This window comes from Nothoprocta perdicaria, unplaced genomic scaffold (assembly GCF_003342845.1).
Source record: "Nothoprocta perdicaria isolate Ctin4 unplaced genomic scaffold, notPer1 scaffold_65, whole genome shotgun sequence".
Lineage (NCBI taxonomy): Eukaryota > Metazoa > Chordata > Aves > Tinamiformes > Tinamidae > Nothoprocta > Nothoprocta perdicaria.
Window position 1 is genome coordinate 1,078,692 of NW_020455921.1, and position 15,378 is coordinate 1,094,069.

At 43.6% G+C, this 15,378-nt stretch overlaps 1 protein-coding gene across 4 annotated transcripts in view; it reads left to right on the top strand.

Moving 5' to 3' along the window:
* The window catches only part of NSMAF (neutral sphingomyelinase activation associated factor), a 31,860-nt gene extending 17,789 nt beyond the window's left edge, over positions 1-14,071 (top strand). For all 4 annotated transcript variants that reach the window (XM_026050085.1, XM_026050084.1, XM_026050087.1 and 1 more), the window contains exons 18-31: positions 701-821; positions 1,091-1,222; positions 3,359-3,401; positions 3,799-3,962; positions 5,447-5,555; positions 6,399-6,457; positions 7,196-7,263; positions 8,856-8,923; positions 9,152-9,275; positions 9,865-9,948; positions 10,790-10,940; positions 11,730-11,832; positions 12,804-12,913; positions 13,725-14,071. In XM_026050085.1, the coding sequence (XP_025905870.1) occupies positions 701-821; positions 1,091-1,222; positions 3,359-3,401; positions 3,799-3,962; positions 5,447-5,555; positions 6,399-6,457; positions 7,196-7,263; positions 8,856-8,923; positions 9,152-9,275; positions 9,865-9,948; positions 10,790-10,940; positions 11,730-11,832; positions 12,804-12,913; positions 13,725-13,819 (1,431 nt within the window). In that variant the 3' untranslated portion in view covers positions 13,820-14,071. The remainder of the gene's footprint in view (positions 1-700; positions 822-1,090; positions 1,223-3,358; positions 3,402-3,798; positions 3,963-5,446; positions 5,556-6,398; positions 6,458-7,195; positions 7,264-8,855; positions 8,924-9,151; positions 9,276-9,864; positions 9,949-10,789; positions 10,941-11,729; positions 11,833-12,803; positions 12,914-13,724) is intronic.
* Positions 14,072-15,378: the final 1,307 nt, after the last annotated feature.

A 15,378-nucleotide genomic window follows, 5' to 3' on the forward strand; every position in this document is an offset into this window, starting at 1 on the left:
GGGGACATGCAATTTTAGGCATCAAGTTGATTTCCCAGAATCTACTTAAGATTTGGTTACATTATAACAATGCATCTAAAGAAGTTAAGATACAGAATTTTTATCTTGTTTTTTGAACTTTGTAAGGACAGCAAATAGTGGGTGCTACTAAATTGTCTCCTTTTGACAAAGGAGTTAATGTCTGTGTGTGTCTATGTCCATGTGTTTAATACTATAATCAAGTTCTTAAAGGTGGAATTAGCAGTTAACTGTGGTGGTCTTAAGCAACTGGTGTAATCTGTGAGTTTTTTGTCATTTTTTTTACTTATTTGTTCTAGAATTTTGGCTTGAGTCTTATTTTCTCCTTTTTAAGAATCAAGTATCAGTGCAGTCAGAGTTCCTAAGTTTAGCTTAGGTGTGGTGGATGGATCTATCAAACCTTACATCTTAAAATATTTGTGCCACTCATAGACACTGACTTGTCATGTTGGTAATCAAGAAGCCAAATAGTAGGTGGAAGAGTAAAGGGAGGAAGTTTCCAAAGCCCTCCCTACTGACGGAGGGGAAAGCCTGGAGAAATTAGGTTAAGCCGTAAAGTTGACTAGTTTGAACATCCATCTTTTTACTTGATTGTAGTTAATAATGATCAAAGACAACCTAATCACAAAACTGTCCCTTTTTTTAATTATTTTTTTCTCCTCCCCCTCTTCTCTTCTTTCAGCTGATTCCAGAATTTTATGAAAATGATTCTAGTTTTCTAGTAAACAGTTTGAAGTTGGAMTTGGGAAAAAGACAAGGTGGAAAGACTGTTGAAGACGTAGAGCTTCCCCCATGGGCATCAGGTGACAACATTCATGCATACAAATAGCTTGAGTATCCTCACTGTCCCATTCCTAAAATGATGGTTCTTTTTTCTCCAGAATGTTGCCTCTGTTTTCTTTCAGAGGATTTTCCTCATTTTAAACATTGTGATCATTGATAGTTGCCTTTAATTTTCCTAACAAATCAAAGGCTTGAATGTGTGTGGCATTTTTATTGGTTATTTTGAGTAGCAACAGAGATGATATTCAGTGATAAAAGGAGGTGTCTTCTCTAATCTTTCTCTTGCCAGGTCCTGAGGACTTTCTTCAGAAATGCCAGGAGGCTTTGGAAAGTCAGTATGTATCGGAACAYCTCCATGAATGGATTGACCTAATATTTGGCTACAAGCAGAAAGGAAGTGAAGCAGTTGCAGCTCACAATGGTAAATGTGCTTTGATACATGCTTTAATATCCAGCTTATTCTGTTATTTCTGTAATTAGGCAGATATGGGCAACTAATAGCATAACCTAATACCTGTTCTGTTTCAGGCATTTATGACTGTGCTTTGATTGCCTCATCCTTAAGGGGTCWCTGGGGATAGCCACCTATCTAGTAAAGTCTGTTCCCTTTGTGGTGATTTGGAACAGGCTGCCCAGGGAGGTTGTGGAGTCTCCTTCTCTGGAGAGAGAACCTCCAGAGATCTTCCAAACCCGCCTGGATGCCGCCCTGTGCCCCGTGCTCTGGGTGTCCCTGCTGGAGCAGGGGGCTGGACTAGCTCATCTCTAGAGGTCCCTTCCAACCTCAGCCATTCTGTGATTTGCATCTTTGTAGGTGCATTTAAATAGTAAGAAAAAGCAGATTCCTCAGCATTGCCATTGTTCGTTCACCCAGCTGAATGCGAATAAAATACTGAAATTAAAGTTTTCAGCTGCAAATGACAGGCAGTAGGAGTTTCTGTGTACCCATGCACTTCACACACACTGCAACTGCGGTGCAGGAATTTCAATTGATTTCTATTTTTCTGAGAATACAGGCCAGGAAAACAGTAAGGTACTGATTCTTAAGATTGGGAATGGAGGAAGAAGAGTGCAGGTGCCTGGCTCTGTCCTGCAGGCTAGGGAGCATCCCTAGCAGGCTGCTGTCCACCCTGCCAAGCTGCCTGCCTGCAGCCCTGGCCTGAGCCTGCGGAAGCTGCTGCTGTAAATGCTGGCAAAGGGGCACGTCGCCCTGTGCTTGCTCTCCCCATTTGGTTTATTTCTCTCGACCTAGTGAAGATGTTGAATTCACCTGGGGGGTCTGGCACTTAGTTTTGAAAATCTGCCCGTCTTTTGAGGAAATGTCCTCTTTTTTAAAAGAGTTAGCAGGTCACATTAAAGAAAGTGTCTTCACCCTTTCATTCTAGAAGGTCCCAATCCCTTTAAAGGCTACAAGCAACAGGCAATGAGAGATGGTGATTGGTAAGCAAAGCATCTGAACAGCGAGATAGGACAAGCTTTGGAAAAAAAAAATAAAGGGGAAAAAAAAAGAATAAAAAGAAAATAATAAAAAATAAAAAGAATAAAAAATAATTTTAAAAATAAAAGGAAAAGAATATCTATGCACAGCAGCTGGGAGGGAAGAAATAAGCAGCTCTTTATTTGGTAACCATTGCTTTTAATTTATAAGCTTTGACAGCATAATACTGTTGAATTATGCTGTCCCCCACATGTTGTCTTTTAAGTTACGGTTGGGTATATTTTAGGTTTGTAAGAATTAGTTACCATRTGATAGGATGCACTTAGTGTCAGGCACAACGTGGCAGGACTTGTGGTAAGGCAGGTGGGCACTGAGTTATGGTATCCGTGTATTTCACAAAGTGAGGGGACTTGCCAAGCACAGCAGGCTTCTTGCACCAAAATRTGGATTTTTGTTAGTGCAATGACCAGGAGCGTAAAACGCTGCTGAGTATGAGGGAAGGACTTAGGCATGAATGTAGCTATGTCAAAAGGCAAAATGGATGGGTTTGTGCCAGCTCCTCAGAGTAGTTCTGTGTTTTTAGCCCCTGTCCGCACTGTGAAACAACTGCAAATGCAGCAGTTTATTARTTAGATAAAATAAGTAAATGTTTGGGTAGACTCTTGCTACCTGTTGTTACCTGTCTAGAGAACAAGACACTGAGATCTGTCACTCGGGCAGTAGCATTTTGTCTTGACAAAGCCTGGCAGAGATCTGATACAGTATATCAAGTATACCTTGATATACAGTATATCAAGTATACTTTGAAAGGTTCTTCCTTTCAAGGAAGTCGTAGTTGCATAAGTTGCATAGTTGAATAAGTTGCGTAAGGCTCAAATTGGGCTTGGTGGCAGGAGTGACTTACTGTGAAGCTTTCTTTGGCCTTTTAGAAATCATAAACTTTCCTTCAAGTCCGAGATTAAAATGGCAAAATTTCAAATTATCTTGCCTGATGCAGGACTTAGCTGCTCAGGTGCAACTCAGTTGAGTAAAAATACGACATGTTTACACTAGGTGTGTAAGCCAAAGAAAATAAACCTTTTCTATCTACGGTGTACAAATCTATCTATTTTTTTTTTTCAGTGTTTCACCCATTAACTTACGAAGGAGGAGTGGATTTAAACAGGTAATTAAAAAGAAATCAGGATATTTTTAAGCTAGTCAGCTATATTTGTCAGAATCCCTCCAGGTTCTCTACTGTCTCAATACTCTATATATGAATTATGTAGATATTACATTTTATATTCCACAACAAGCTATCAACCAGTGTCAAGTTGTCAATATTATGAAAGTCTGAAAGCTTTTTCAGTCTGATTTCTGTGAAATTTTCATTATTTTTTAATTGAGGAGCATGCTGTTACTGAACAGAAAATCGTGGAGCAGCCACCATAGGAGCCCCTGTCACATCTGTGAGAAATCAGTCCCCTCTCAGTGGGGCTGCAGCACCTGCACGTGCAGGAAAATAATTATTGCCTTAGTTCAGTGTCTGCTGTTGTTTTTTCCTCTCTCCTCTCCCTTTGCAGTATAATGGACCCCAATGAAAAGGTGGCTCTGCTGACCCAAATCTTGGAGTTTGGGCAGACGCCGAAGCAGCTGTTTACGATTCCTCATCCGCAGAGGATCGTGCCCAAGCTGAAGAGCTTCCCTCGATCCTCCAGTCACAGCGTTTCCATAGCTGAGTCTCCAGGTGAGCGCCCGGCAGGCAAATTGAGGGCACGACTGATGTGTTTGGAGCAGATCTTTGTCTTCGTCCCATGGGATCTCATTATGTAACTCTCCTGGCCACTCGCCACTTTCCGTATAAACCAGTTCCAAGTAAATGCAGGAAGCAACTGTGAAAGAACAACTGTCAAGGCTAGTTTTAAATTTGAAAATGTAGGCGTTGCTCTGAGCCTTATGAGACACGTTCTGCATTTTCCCTTATRAGACAGTTCCAACCGTCTCCACTGGGATTGTGCAAGGTCTGTTCCYGACGTTGTGGGAGGGCATCTTCCCCTGGCATTTCCTGCCTCTTCGGAGTCAGGCTGATGTGAGAGCAGCTTCAATGACTTTCTCTGCAACTACTTGAAATGTTATTTAAAAAAAAAAAAAAATAAAAGTCAGTTTTTAAACAGGGACATGTCTTTCAGCCAGTCAGTTGCCCTGGTCTAAATGAACCCTAAGCAACTGATTTCAGCACATGGATGTGAGTGCTTTTCTCCTCTTCYGTGACTTCTGAGTTAAAATCTAGGAAGTCCCTCTGCTCTCAATATGTAGTACAGGGACAGTGTTAACTGAACAGCTGCCTCTGAAACAAGAAGCAGGTGTTTAATGCTGACCGAGACATGTTGGAAGTTCCTGTATTAAATGCTTTTGTAGGGTTTGGGGGTTGGGTTGTTTGGATATTTTGCTTGTTTGTTAGTGTGTTTTTTTCCAAAATGCTATGGTCCTTATATGAATTTAGTAACTTACCCTAGATAAGACTGAAGATTCAGCTCAGGAGTCATGGAAAGATGATTCCCCAGCTGCTTGTCCTCAATTCACTTAATTTTTTTTTCTTAATTCTTATTTTATTTTATTTTTAAGTAGAGAAGTGAAGGCAGGTGCTATTTAACGTGGCACGGTATGGCAGTGGCCATACCATTCAAATGGCACGTTTGGCTTTGAAAGTTGTATGTGGTATTAATAATAGTATATTAACACACCGTAGTAGTAGTGCACTGCCCATTTAAGACACTAATTCAAAGATGAGCACTTCCTGTTGGGTTTTGCATTTTTGTGACAAATGACATATAATTGACTTAATTACATATAAATGACATTAATTAATTGAAATTAACTATTTCCTCTTTATCCTTTAAATTTTTAAAAGCTTTAGTGAAACAGTTATGACAGTCCCAACAGGATAAAATAGACTAAGAAAAACACTTAACAGTAGGTGTCTGTTTAGAAAGCTTTTGACATCTCTGTGGCGTATGGAGGCATCCCCTTGGAAAAGTGCTTTGCCCTTATGGAAAGGTTTGCTGTGAAGTCTTCAGTTTAAAAGCCTGAAAGGGGTCTCGTCTAATTCCTGAATTTCTGCACAACTGTACTTTTAGATTTGTATTTGCAACTTTCAACTGTCTCGTTATTCATAATTAATCTTTTGATTTCCTRTTTCTGACGGAACTCCGTTGTGGCATTTTATTGTAGTTTCTCCAAATGAAGAATCATTTGAAGACTTGACAGAAGAAAGCATAACACTTGCTTGGAATAATATGGCCAAACTACAATTACATGAGCAATACAAAATTCACAAAGAGTAAGTTCGACTTCATCTTTTGCRCTGTCTTCTTCACAGTCCAAGTTGTTTCACTGAAATGATGGGGAAAGGGAGGTGTGTAAGGTGCTGGGGACACTTGTGTGCCAGTCKGATGGCAAATGCTTTTTTTGTGAGACTGTTTGGTTCATGTGATTACACAACTAGAGTTCACGAGGGACTATCAGTCCCCAAGAGGTATTTATCAGCTTGGTTTGCCTGCTTGTACACCTCCAAAGCTCTGCTCATCAATATTTTAGTATCTAAAGCAGATATCAGTTACTGCTCTCTAAAACTGTTATAGCAGCAACTAAACAGAGACAGGAAGGTACAGATGCACACACATTTCTAAAATTCACTAATCATTTACACTTTCTTATGACTAAAGTCCTGCCCTAATCTAGTTGATGGATATATTTTTTTAGACTATTAAGGCTGCAACAGTGCCCAGCTTGGGGAGAAGAGATGCAGTAATTCTGTTCTCGAGTTTTGTGGTATTCAGCATCTGCTTGGAGGAAAGTTTTTGACTCGTGTTGTTTATCCCCAGCTGAGAAGATGGGATGTGAATCTGTTCATCCTTTGATACAGGTCAAGCACATTCTTTTTGAGGAGGATGAAWTAACTGACAGAACAATATGGGGGACTCATACTTGTTTCACCTACTGTACCAAGATGCACCTTTTTGTCTGTAGGCACGTAACAAGCTACTGTAGTGCTTTTAATTTCTTGAATTCCTCTCGCAGAGGTCAAATAACAAATTCCAGCTATCATAAGTATTCRGTTTGCATGATGGTGATTAAACTTCAAACCCTGTGAGATCACCTATAAGCTTCTTGTATTAAACAGGGCAATAACTGGAATAGCAGTCACCTGCAGTGGGTCTTCAGTTTTCACTACGTCCCAGGGTGAGTATTACTGCAGAGGTATTTTCTAGCTGGTGCAGTGCAAAGCTTTCAGTTATAGGTTATAAAGTCTGATAATGTTTTGTGAACAGAATATATGATATTTTCAGAAATAGTTGAAACTGAATCCACATCTTTTCTGAGAGCAAAACGGGATTTTTGAAGAATCCTCCAGGTCTAGTTTTGCCACACCTATGATAGGTGTGGCCCTAGCCTTTTATCARATGCAAGACTTATCTTTACTTCATACTCTGTTCCCTCTTTCCTTTTGAGAGAAAATTTTCAGTATTCACCTATAAATGCCAACCCACAGGTTTAAATTCATATATAAAGTTTGCTCCTGTGACTTCTGGGTTGTTAGCTTTGCAAGTCACCTCTTCTGTGTATTTTACTTAGCTAATTCCTGTGCCCTCTGAGCAAATTTATTTTTGTGCTTGGATTTATTTATTTTAGATCAGCCAGAATCACTGATTTCTATAGTGTCTGAATCCAGAGCTGGGTAACTCCTCCCTTCGGACACCAGGGTTCTCTTGAGTTTGGTGGGYTTAGGACTCTGTAACTCCTGCAAGGCAGCCTAGGTGCAGCTCTGACTTATAAGCCTGTATTGCACAAGGGTTATGAGAAATCCTTACCTGCTTTTTATAGTTGAACATCAGAATATTCAAATTGGAGGAAAGTTACTCATTTCTACAATGCAAACCAGTTCTTTTATCCTCTGTATATATTGCCCTTTATTTCTAGATTCAACTTTGAAGATGTTTTCCAGAGAATCCAAAACCCTCCAAAGAAGCGTGTCCTTTTCAAACATGGTGAGGCACTGTCGGAATAAAAGTGAGCTCCTTAGGAATCTTTGGAAAGCTCTGCACGTGGAAGGCTCTTAGCCTGCGTGGATGCCTCTTCTCTTCCCTTGCCTGCTCAATTGTTTTCTGTGTGAATAATTTACCAGGGTGAATTGAGACTGTCCTGCCACTAGCAAGAGAGAGCCCCTCTTGGGAATGTGAAAAGGAGGTATTGACAGGCTGCACTTTTCCTTCTGGGCTGCTAGCTCTGTTTGGGATTGCTCTGCTATCTAGGGAATGTTCTGTAGCAGACAAAAATAGCCTGGCATGGGTGGACACATCTTCCTAGACRTCCTGCAGTGGTCATTATGCGCAGAATTACAACGCTTAAATTCTCTTCTGCATTGGTGCTAATGCTACTGTTCTGCTGGTCCAAGTGTTGGAAGACTGCGAGGGGATCAGTAGGGAAAGACTGAGCACAGGGACTGGAATTTATACCGTGTGATTTTTGGAGCCAGCTGCTTCTGATGATCAGTGATCTCACCAACTTTGGAGCAGTGTTTTTCTGCTTTTAAACCACAAATTGGAGAGGTTTTCGGTATTGGGTTTTCTGTGCTTGAGTGCTGTGGCCCAACCTGCGCATTAAATATCTGCCTGCAGGGGTCCTGGCACTTGCCCTGAGGTGACTCCCGCGAGGCCTCAGCCTCCCTCCCTGCCCTCATCCCGGGACAAGGCGGCTGGGAGCCCCGGCCTGCCCGGCCCAGGGCGCTGCCGAGCGGCAGGAACCAGACCCTGCGCGCCCCACGGCACGTGSGTTCACATACAGCCATCCCAGGGCTTTAGCCCAGGCAAACTTCAGGATTTTGCTTCCTGATGCTGTAAAAAGGAACCTCTTCTCCAGGCCAAACCAAAGTCAATTYTTTAAGTCAACCAGATGTACTTTGCTTTTACTTTTTTTATGTGTGTTTCTTTTTTTTAGTTTTTTCTTACTACTTTTAGTGCTGWTGTGTTCTAGCACTACCAGAAGCTGTAGTCTCTTACCCTCCAAGTGCTTAAGTGCTTACTGTTTTCTAAAGCAGACCCAAGACATCAATAGTAATGATGCAAGTAGAAGTGTCAGCCTGAATTTTTTTTTGACACTTCCAGTGACGGTGATGAACCAGTGCAGTTGTCTGTAAAGAATCTTTCCTGTTGGGCAGGACAGAAATTAGAAAACTGTGTTTGCTAAAGGAGCATGAGCAGCACAGGAAGGCTGTAGGTAGCCCTGTGCATCCAGACCTGACGTGTGGCTGACAAGCCGGGAATGGCCCCGTTTCCCTGGAGGGAGGAATAAGGCAGTGCGTTCTTACCTGCCAGTCCCTGGAAGCAGGAGATCCCTCGTAGCTCCCCATGCGTTTCTGAACGTTAGTGCTGCCCATGTGCTCCTAAGGATTCACTGGCTTTGCTTTATAGCATGTTTAGTATCCTGCTTACCACTTTTTTTCTTAGGTAATGTTCACACGACACCAGTTTGCTGTTAGGGTCAAACATGAACTCTCTTGTTCTCCGAAAGCAAGTTAATGTGTTTTTAGTTGCTTGGGGGGTAGAAGTTTCATGCTGCTTTCTTTTGCTTTTTCTTGCAGGCCTTGTCATCCTGTTTAATCTTACCAGGAGACACCACTGTCATATGTTCTTCATGGGACAATCGCATGTGTGTATTTACATCCTACTGGCTTTGCTGAATTACATTGAGTAGCTTGGTAATTAGGTTAAGGTTTTTAGATAATAGCACAGAAATTCACTGTTTATTAGCAGTGACCCTGGTTCTGTGTTTTAATAGGTTCCTATTTAGAAATTGTAGAAGCAGTGTTATTTTAATTAGGTTTAGAGCAAACTGTTTTCTGCAGAAGTAATGCTTTTGTAACGCTCTCCCTGTCAGATATTTTTATTCAGTTGCATTTGGAAGACAGCAAGACATCTTAATGGGACACGATGATGCAGTCAGTAAGATCTGCTGGCGCGACGAGCGTCTCTATTCTGCGTCGTGGGATTCCACCGTGAAGGTTTGTGCATCAGCTGCTTCACCAGCCAGCGCTTCAGTGTCCAGCCAGATGTTTTGCAGYGGAGGTACCTGCTCTGCTAGGAGCAGATAGGCCTGTGTTGCAGTAAATTTAATCTCCATCAACTTTGTCATCTCCAATCTTGAAGTGCTTTAAAGAAATTTTATCTACTCTAACTTCAAATGCCCTTACCTTGGGCGAACTGTTTAGGTGTTCAAGTTTAACCATTGTGCAGCTTATGCTCTTCAGTTAGGCAGCCCACRACCTTCTTTTCCAAAAGAGATGGAAAAGCATGTGCCATTTAGAAGCAGGAAAGAAGGTTCTGAAGCCTTCTGGGCAGGGCTGCTGCTAAGTCTGCATTCAGTGCAGCCGTGGCACCTTGTTCAGGCCTGGACCAGCGGAGCCGCGTTCATGTGCTGCCCTGGCTAGGCTGGAGGAGCTCAGCTCTCGCCCCCCGTTGCTGTACTGTGTTGTGCAGAGCTGCCCCGCTGCAGACGGTGCCTCTCTGGTAATGTGAGAATTCCCTAAGCGAGGAACTTGCCGAAGGGCTTTCCAGATGCTTCCTGAGCAAACGTCAGTGTTCATGTTGCAGGTGTGGCACTGTGTTCCTGGGGAGACCCCGAGCAATAAAAAACACCACTTTGAGCTGCTCGCAGAGCTAGAACATGACGTTAGTGTAAGTATGCAGGTGCTGCTGCAGAGTCTCTGAATCTGAAGATGTCTGTAACTGGTCCTTAAAATWAGAAAGGAGAGACTGAGTGAGTTGGGCCTGTTTTCTCTGGAGAAGGTTGAGAGGGGATCTGATTAATATGTGTAAGTACATGAAGGGGGAATGTTGGGAGGAAGGGGCCAAGCTCTTYTCAGTGGTGGCCAGTGACAGGACAAGGGGCARTGGGTGYAAGTTGAAACACAGGCRGTTCCATCTGCATGTGAGGAAGAACTTCCCTGTGAGGGTGACAGAGCCCTGGCACAGGCTGCCCAGGGAGGYTGTGGAGTCTCCTTCTCTGGAGATCTTCCAAACCCRCCTGGATGCCGCCCTGTGCCCAGGGAGCAGGGGGGTTGGACTAGGTGATTTCCAGAGGTCCCTTCCAACCTCAACCATTCTGTGATTAAAGTCAAGACCTGAGAATGGTGGAGCCAGAAGGGCAGAGAATAGGCTGAAGGTGTAGTGAGAACCAGCCCAGGATCCTCTGCCCCTTGGTTTAAATGCATTCAACAGAGGGAGGTTTTTAACTGGACTTGCTTGGTTTGTAGAACATTCCTGTTAGTCTCTTGGGGTGGGAGAGGGTGATGGCTGCAAAGAAAACCCTACCTAGAAAAAGAAAACCCTCTTGATATTTTCAAATAATATCTAAGAATTGTGCTTTATTAAAGATGATGCAGAGCTAAATGCAAAAGTCTCTTGCAAAAAAAGTGGAATCTTACGGGTGATGGGCTTGCTTGGTGCATGTTTAAAACCTCTCTCAAGATGGCTCACATGGAAGAGTAGGAGAATGATGAGCTGTGTAACTTCCCAGGTGAATACCATCAACCTAAATGCTGCAAGTGCTCTCCTAGCCTCTGGAACCAGAGAAGGTACCATTAGTATCTGGGATGTTGCAACAGCCACCGTGTTGCACCAATTGCCCTGTCATTCTGGGACTGTGTGTGAAGCTGCTTTTAGTCCTGGTATGTTGGATTTCTTTAATATGAGCCCTAGGGAGTTGACAAGGGAATCTCACTGACGCTTTCAGTTAGTATATTCCTGGTTCGGGGATTGTGAATATGAATATTATGATTATGAATATTAGGGCAACAAAGGGACTGGAACATCTCTTGTACGAGGAGAGACTGAGCGAGTTGGGCCTGTTGTCTCTGGAGAAGAGATGACTGAGAGGGGATCTGATTAGCACGTATAAGTACATGAAGGGGGAATGTAGGGAAGAAGGGGTCAAGCTCTTCTCAGTGGTGGCCAGTGACAGGACAAGGGGCAATGGGTACAGACTGAAACACAGGCGGTTCCATCTGCATGTGAGGAAGAACTTCTTCACCATGAGGGTGACAGAGCCTGGAACAGGCTGTCYGGGGAGGYTGTGGAGTCTCCTTCGCTGGAGATCTTCCAAACCCGCCTGGMTGCCRCCCTGTGCCCCGTGCTCTGGGTGTCCCTGCTGGAGCAGGGGGGTTGGACTAGATGGTCTCTAGGGGTTCATTTCAACCTYAACCATTCTGTGATTCTGTGATGAGAATGGTTAGGTAAGTTTTGACTCAGCTCTCCATTAACTTACTAGCAGTACCAAGGCTGTGCTAGACCCTAGACCTGTGCTGATCATTGCTTTCTTGGAAGACTTATTTGCAGATACTTTAGTGTAAATAAAATAGGTTAGGCACTGTCACATCCAGCGTGCTGGGTAGCCAGTTACTTTGCTAACTTTGACTGCATGCCTAAACGTGCTTCTTTTTTTCTTCTTTTTGGAGCAGATAGCAGGCATCTGCTGAGTGCAGGAGAGGACAGCTGTTTAAAAGTCATCGACGTGCAGACGGGAATGCTGATTTCCTCTGTAACCGCTGATGAGCCGCAGAGGTAACGCTGAGCAGCGCGTCAGGTTGCGTGGCCGGCGCGGGCGGGAGGCGGCTGCCTGGCTGCTTGGTCCAGCAGCTCTCGGGGAATTCCTCTTTTAGAGAACGGGAAGGGCAGCACTGCTAGAGGCTTCCAAGAAGTATCCCCCAAATCAATGGATCAGAGAGCCAACGCAATGCAAACACACAGGAAAGATGTGTGCTGTGGCCAAGGTTCCCACATGTGGGCGCAAACAAACAAACACCTTGTTGCTTTCAGACCACCTTCTGACATGCCCCAGGATAATGGCGAGAGCTGTAGCTAACAAGCCCTTGAGTTATGAACATTTCTAATGGGGAGACAGTTTCCTACTGGAATCATCTCTGGCAATAGTATTAATTTAGCAGCGCTTCCTTTTTGTTTGGATAAACTTAGAAAAGGCTGTCTGATATAATTAAACAGCAATTACTTAATACTTTTTGCATCTTTGCTAACTAAAATACATGCAGTACTATGTAGTTCAGCAGATAAACTGCTGGAATGGTTACTTAGTTACTGCAGTGAAAATACAGCAGCCAAATATAGAATCCTGTTATACTGAACATCRTGTTGGTTCCATCAGTATGTTTTGCAAAAGTATCCTGGGAAGTTATTTTTTTCCCATGTCAAATGACTGTTTCAGAAGCATGAAGTGACAAATGGAWACTGGTAGCTCATGAGAACTGCAGACAAATATTCCTGAATGGATCCTCCGGTGCAAGGGGCAGATATTTTATACCCCCTGGCAGAAGAAGAAGCTGCCTCTAGCGCAGTCAATAAATGCTCTGGACCATGACCATTTAAAATAGCTTGGGAATAACCTTTCCAGAGGGACTTGTTAAAAGTAGTGTCCACCTTCAGTTTTATACAGCCCTCTGCTCCTTTYTGGCTTAATTCAGAGGTGTCCTGCTCTCTGTATACAAGATTGAGGTGATTTGACTGGAAATCCTTTGCAGATGCTTCAAATGGGATGGAAACACCATCTTATCAGGAAGCCAGTCTGGTGAATTGCTCATCTGGGACCTTCTTGGAGGAAAAGTTATTGAAAGAATCAAAGGACATGCAGGTATTGCCTGAGCTCGTCTGGYACTCAAATACACGGCTCGCGCTATCTAAACGTGGCGCGTCTGGCAGTAACTGGTTCCTGATGTTAGTAATATCCAGAACTAAAGGTAAGTCCACTGCATTTTCCTAGGATATTTGTAACAGTGGAGAAATCTTGTCTTTTACAAGACTGACCAAAAGCAAACGATCTATGATGGACTGAGAGTGGAAGAGTAACAAGCAGTGGAATTTGTGTRGCCTCCCCAAAATCTCTCTCTCTGTATGGATAGGGATTAGAAGTCTTCCTGTGTGCCTATCTTCAGTGCATTAGCAACCAGCCTCTAACCAGCCCCTCAAGGCTCTTAAGGCTGCTTTCATGAACAGTTATTTCTGGCGTCCCCCATACCAGCTTGTGCTCTTGAACGTGCCCCACAGAGAGATCCTTCTGTTCTTAAAGTGGGCTTCTTGCCCTATGCTAGAAGTGAGATACTAATACAATTTTAATGGGGGGGGAAGTCCAAATGGCAAAGCCTAAATTTAACCTTTCTCAAGACATCCTAAGCCCTTCTTTGGCCATGSTGTTATCTGCATCTTGCCCTGCAATTCACATTCTGCCCCTGGTTCCCAAAGAACCCGAGGCAGTGGGGCAGAGTACTGCTGTGGGTAAGAATAGCAGTCCCCTCACAGCCTCATAGTGCGTGGTATCCATGCATMGATAGCTTGTATGCTGTCAGTGCAATCCAAGCTAATGATCCTAAATGGTTTTAAAAGATCTCATTTTGTCATCCTGCCACATATTCCACTAATACTGGAATCTCTTTTCCTGCGCTCAGGTGCAGTAACATCCCTGTGGATGAACGAGCAGTGCAGCAGCGTGGTGACGGGAGGCGAAGACAGACAAATCATGTTCTGGAAGCTGCAATACTAAGTGCCTGCCCCTCCAGCCATGGACAYGAACTCTTATTTTAAACCAAACCTTTTAAAGAACTTAACTGTGTGCAACGATGGCTGCTGAAGTCCCACCAGCAAGGAAGGTTGGTTCAGCTGCAACTTCCCAGGCTATCGTGGCTTCACTCAGAGCTCTTAACTTCCCTACTATCTGCATTGGTTTTTCATTGTACTTGAAAGTGCTTGACTTAAACGATATCAGAGATGAAATTAAAGACTTATTTTTCTGTAATTAAAGAGCTCTTAACTTGCAGTTATTGTTTGATTTGCATGACATGCAGCATCCCAAGAATTTGCCTTTTTAACTAAATCTTTAAGCAAGTTTGCAGCTCTGTGTCAGGTCTCCCTACAGCCCATGTCCACCTCTTGTAAACCTTTCTGGCCTGTGAAGATCTTTAGAAGCCACTATTACTGGAACACCTCTGAAGGCAGCTCTTGCTCAGAGCAGAGGGTGAGCTGGTTCCCCTAACTATTCTCTGCAAAGGCAGAGACAGGAAAAAGCCTGTTCTGTGTTACTTTTATCTGTTAAAGAAGGGGGAAAAAACTTGTGCTATTAGTTCTAATTCAAGTTCTCTGTTTGAWAACAGAAAAAGAAGTTTATTTTCTTTTTTCCTAGGCCTGTTCCTCTTCCCTGTCTATCTTTCTATCCTATTACTTAACTAAGCTACTCTTTTAGCCACCTGGCCTTAGAGGTGGTCAGACATGTGTCTCGTTATGCCAAGGAGGCCCCAGGGCAGGTAGCTCTGCTCCTGTGCTGCAGCCTCTGTGCGAGTGGGAGAGGAGCAGAGCAGASTTGAATGGAACGGGTGTGCTAAGGGACGAGGAGAGGCTACAGCTCCTGCCTGCAGCAAGGCCACCGTCCTCCTCCCTCTAAACGAGGCCACCACCTCCTGCCCCTCTCCGCTTCCTGTCTCAAGGGTCCTAGGGCTGAGGCAGTAGCTCAGTGACCCTATTAAGTATCTCCTACGATAAATTTCATCACGATTACAAACACCTAAGAGAGCAAGGAGATGTAATAGCTACATATAAGCCCTAACAAATTCACCTGAGAAAGCAGCAACTATAGCAGAAAAAGCTTCCTGCCCTGAAGCCACCCCACGTTCCTGCCAGCAGAGTTAGTTCCAACCCCAGCTGCACAGGCAGCTCATCCAGGAAGAAACTAAGAGTCCAACCCGAGGCCTTGCACCTCTTTCCGCTTTTATCTTTTGTAAATAAACACACACACAGACCCATTTTGCACCTGCTGTGCAGTAACTCACTCTAGGAGCTCCTCTATTATCCTGTCAAGTGTTATGGCAGTTCAAGGAGACAGGCAAGCAAAGAAGGTACCATCCCTCTCCCCCACCCACATGCCAGGGGCAAGTTTGGAAAGASCAGCTGCACTTATTTCACCCCTGAGCCCTCTCTTGCCCTCCGTAGTAATAATTTAACTATAAACTAGCATCAGAGCAGGCTAAGTGAAATTCAAACACACACATGCCCACAACCAAAAACATAAGAACAGCTCAGAAGTCTTAAAAATAGACCAAAACATTAAGA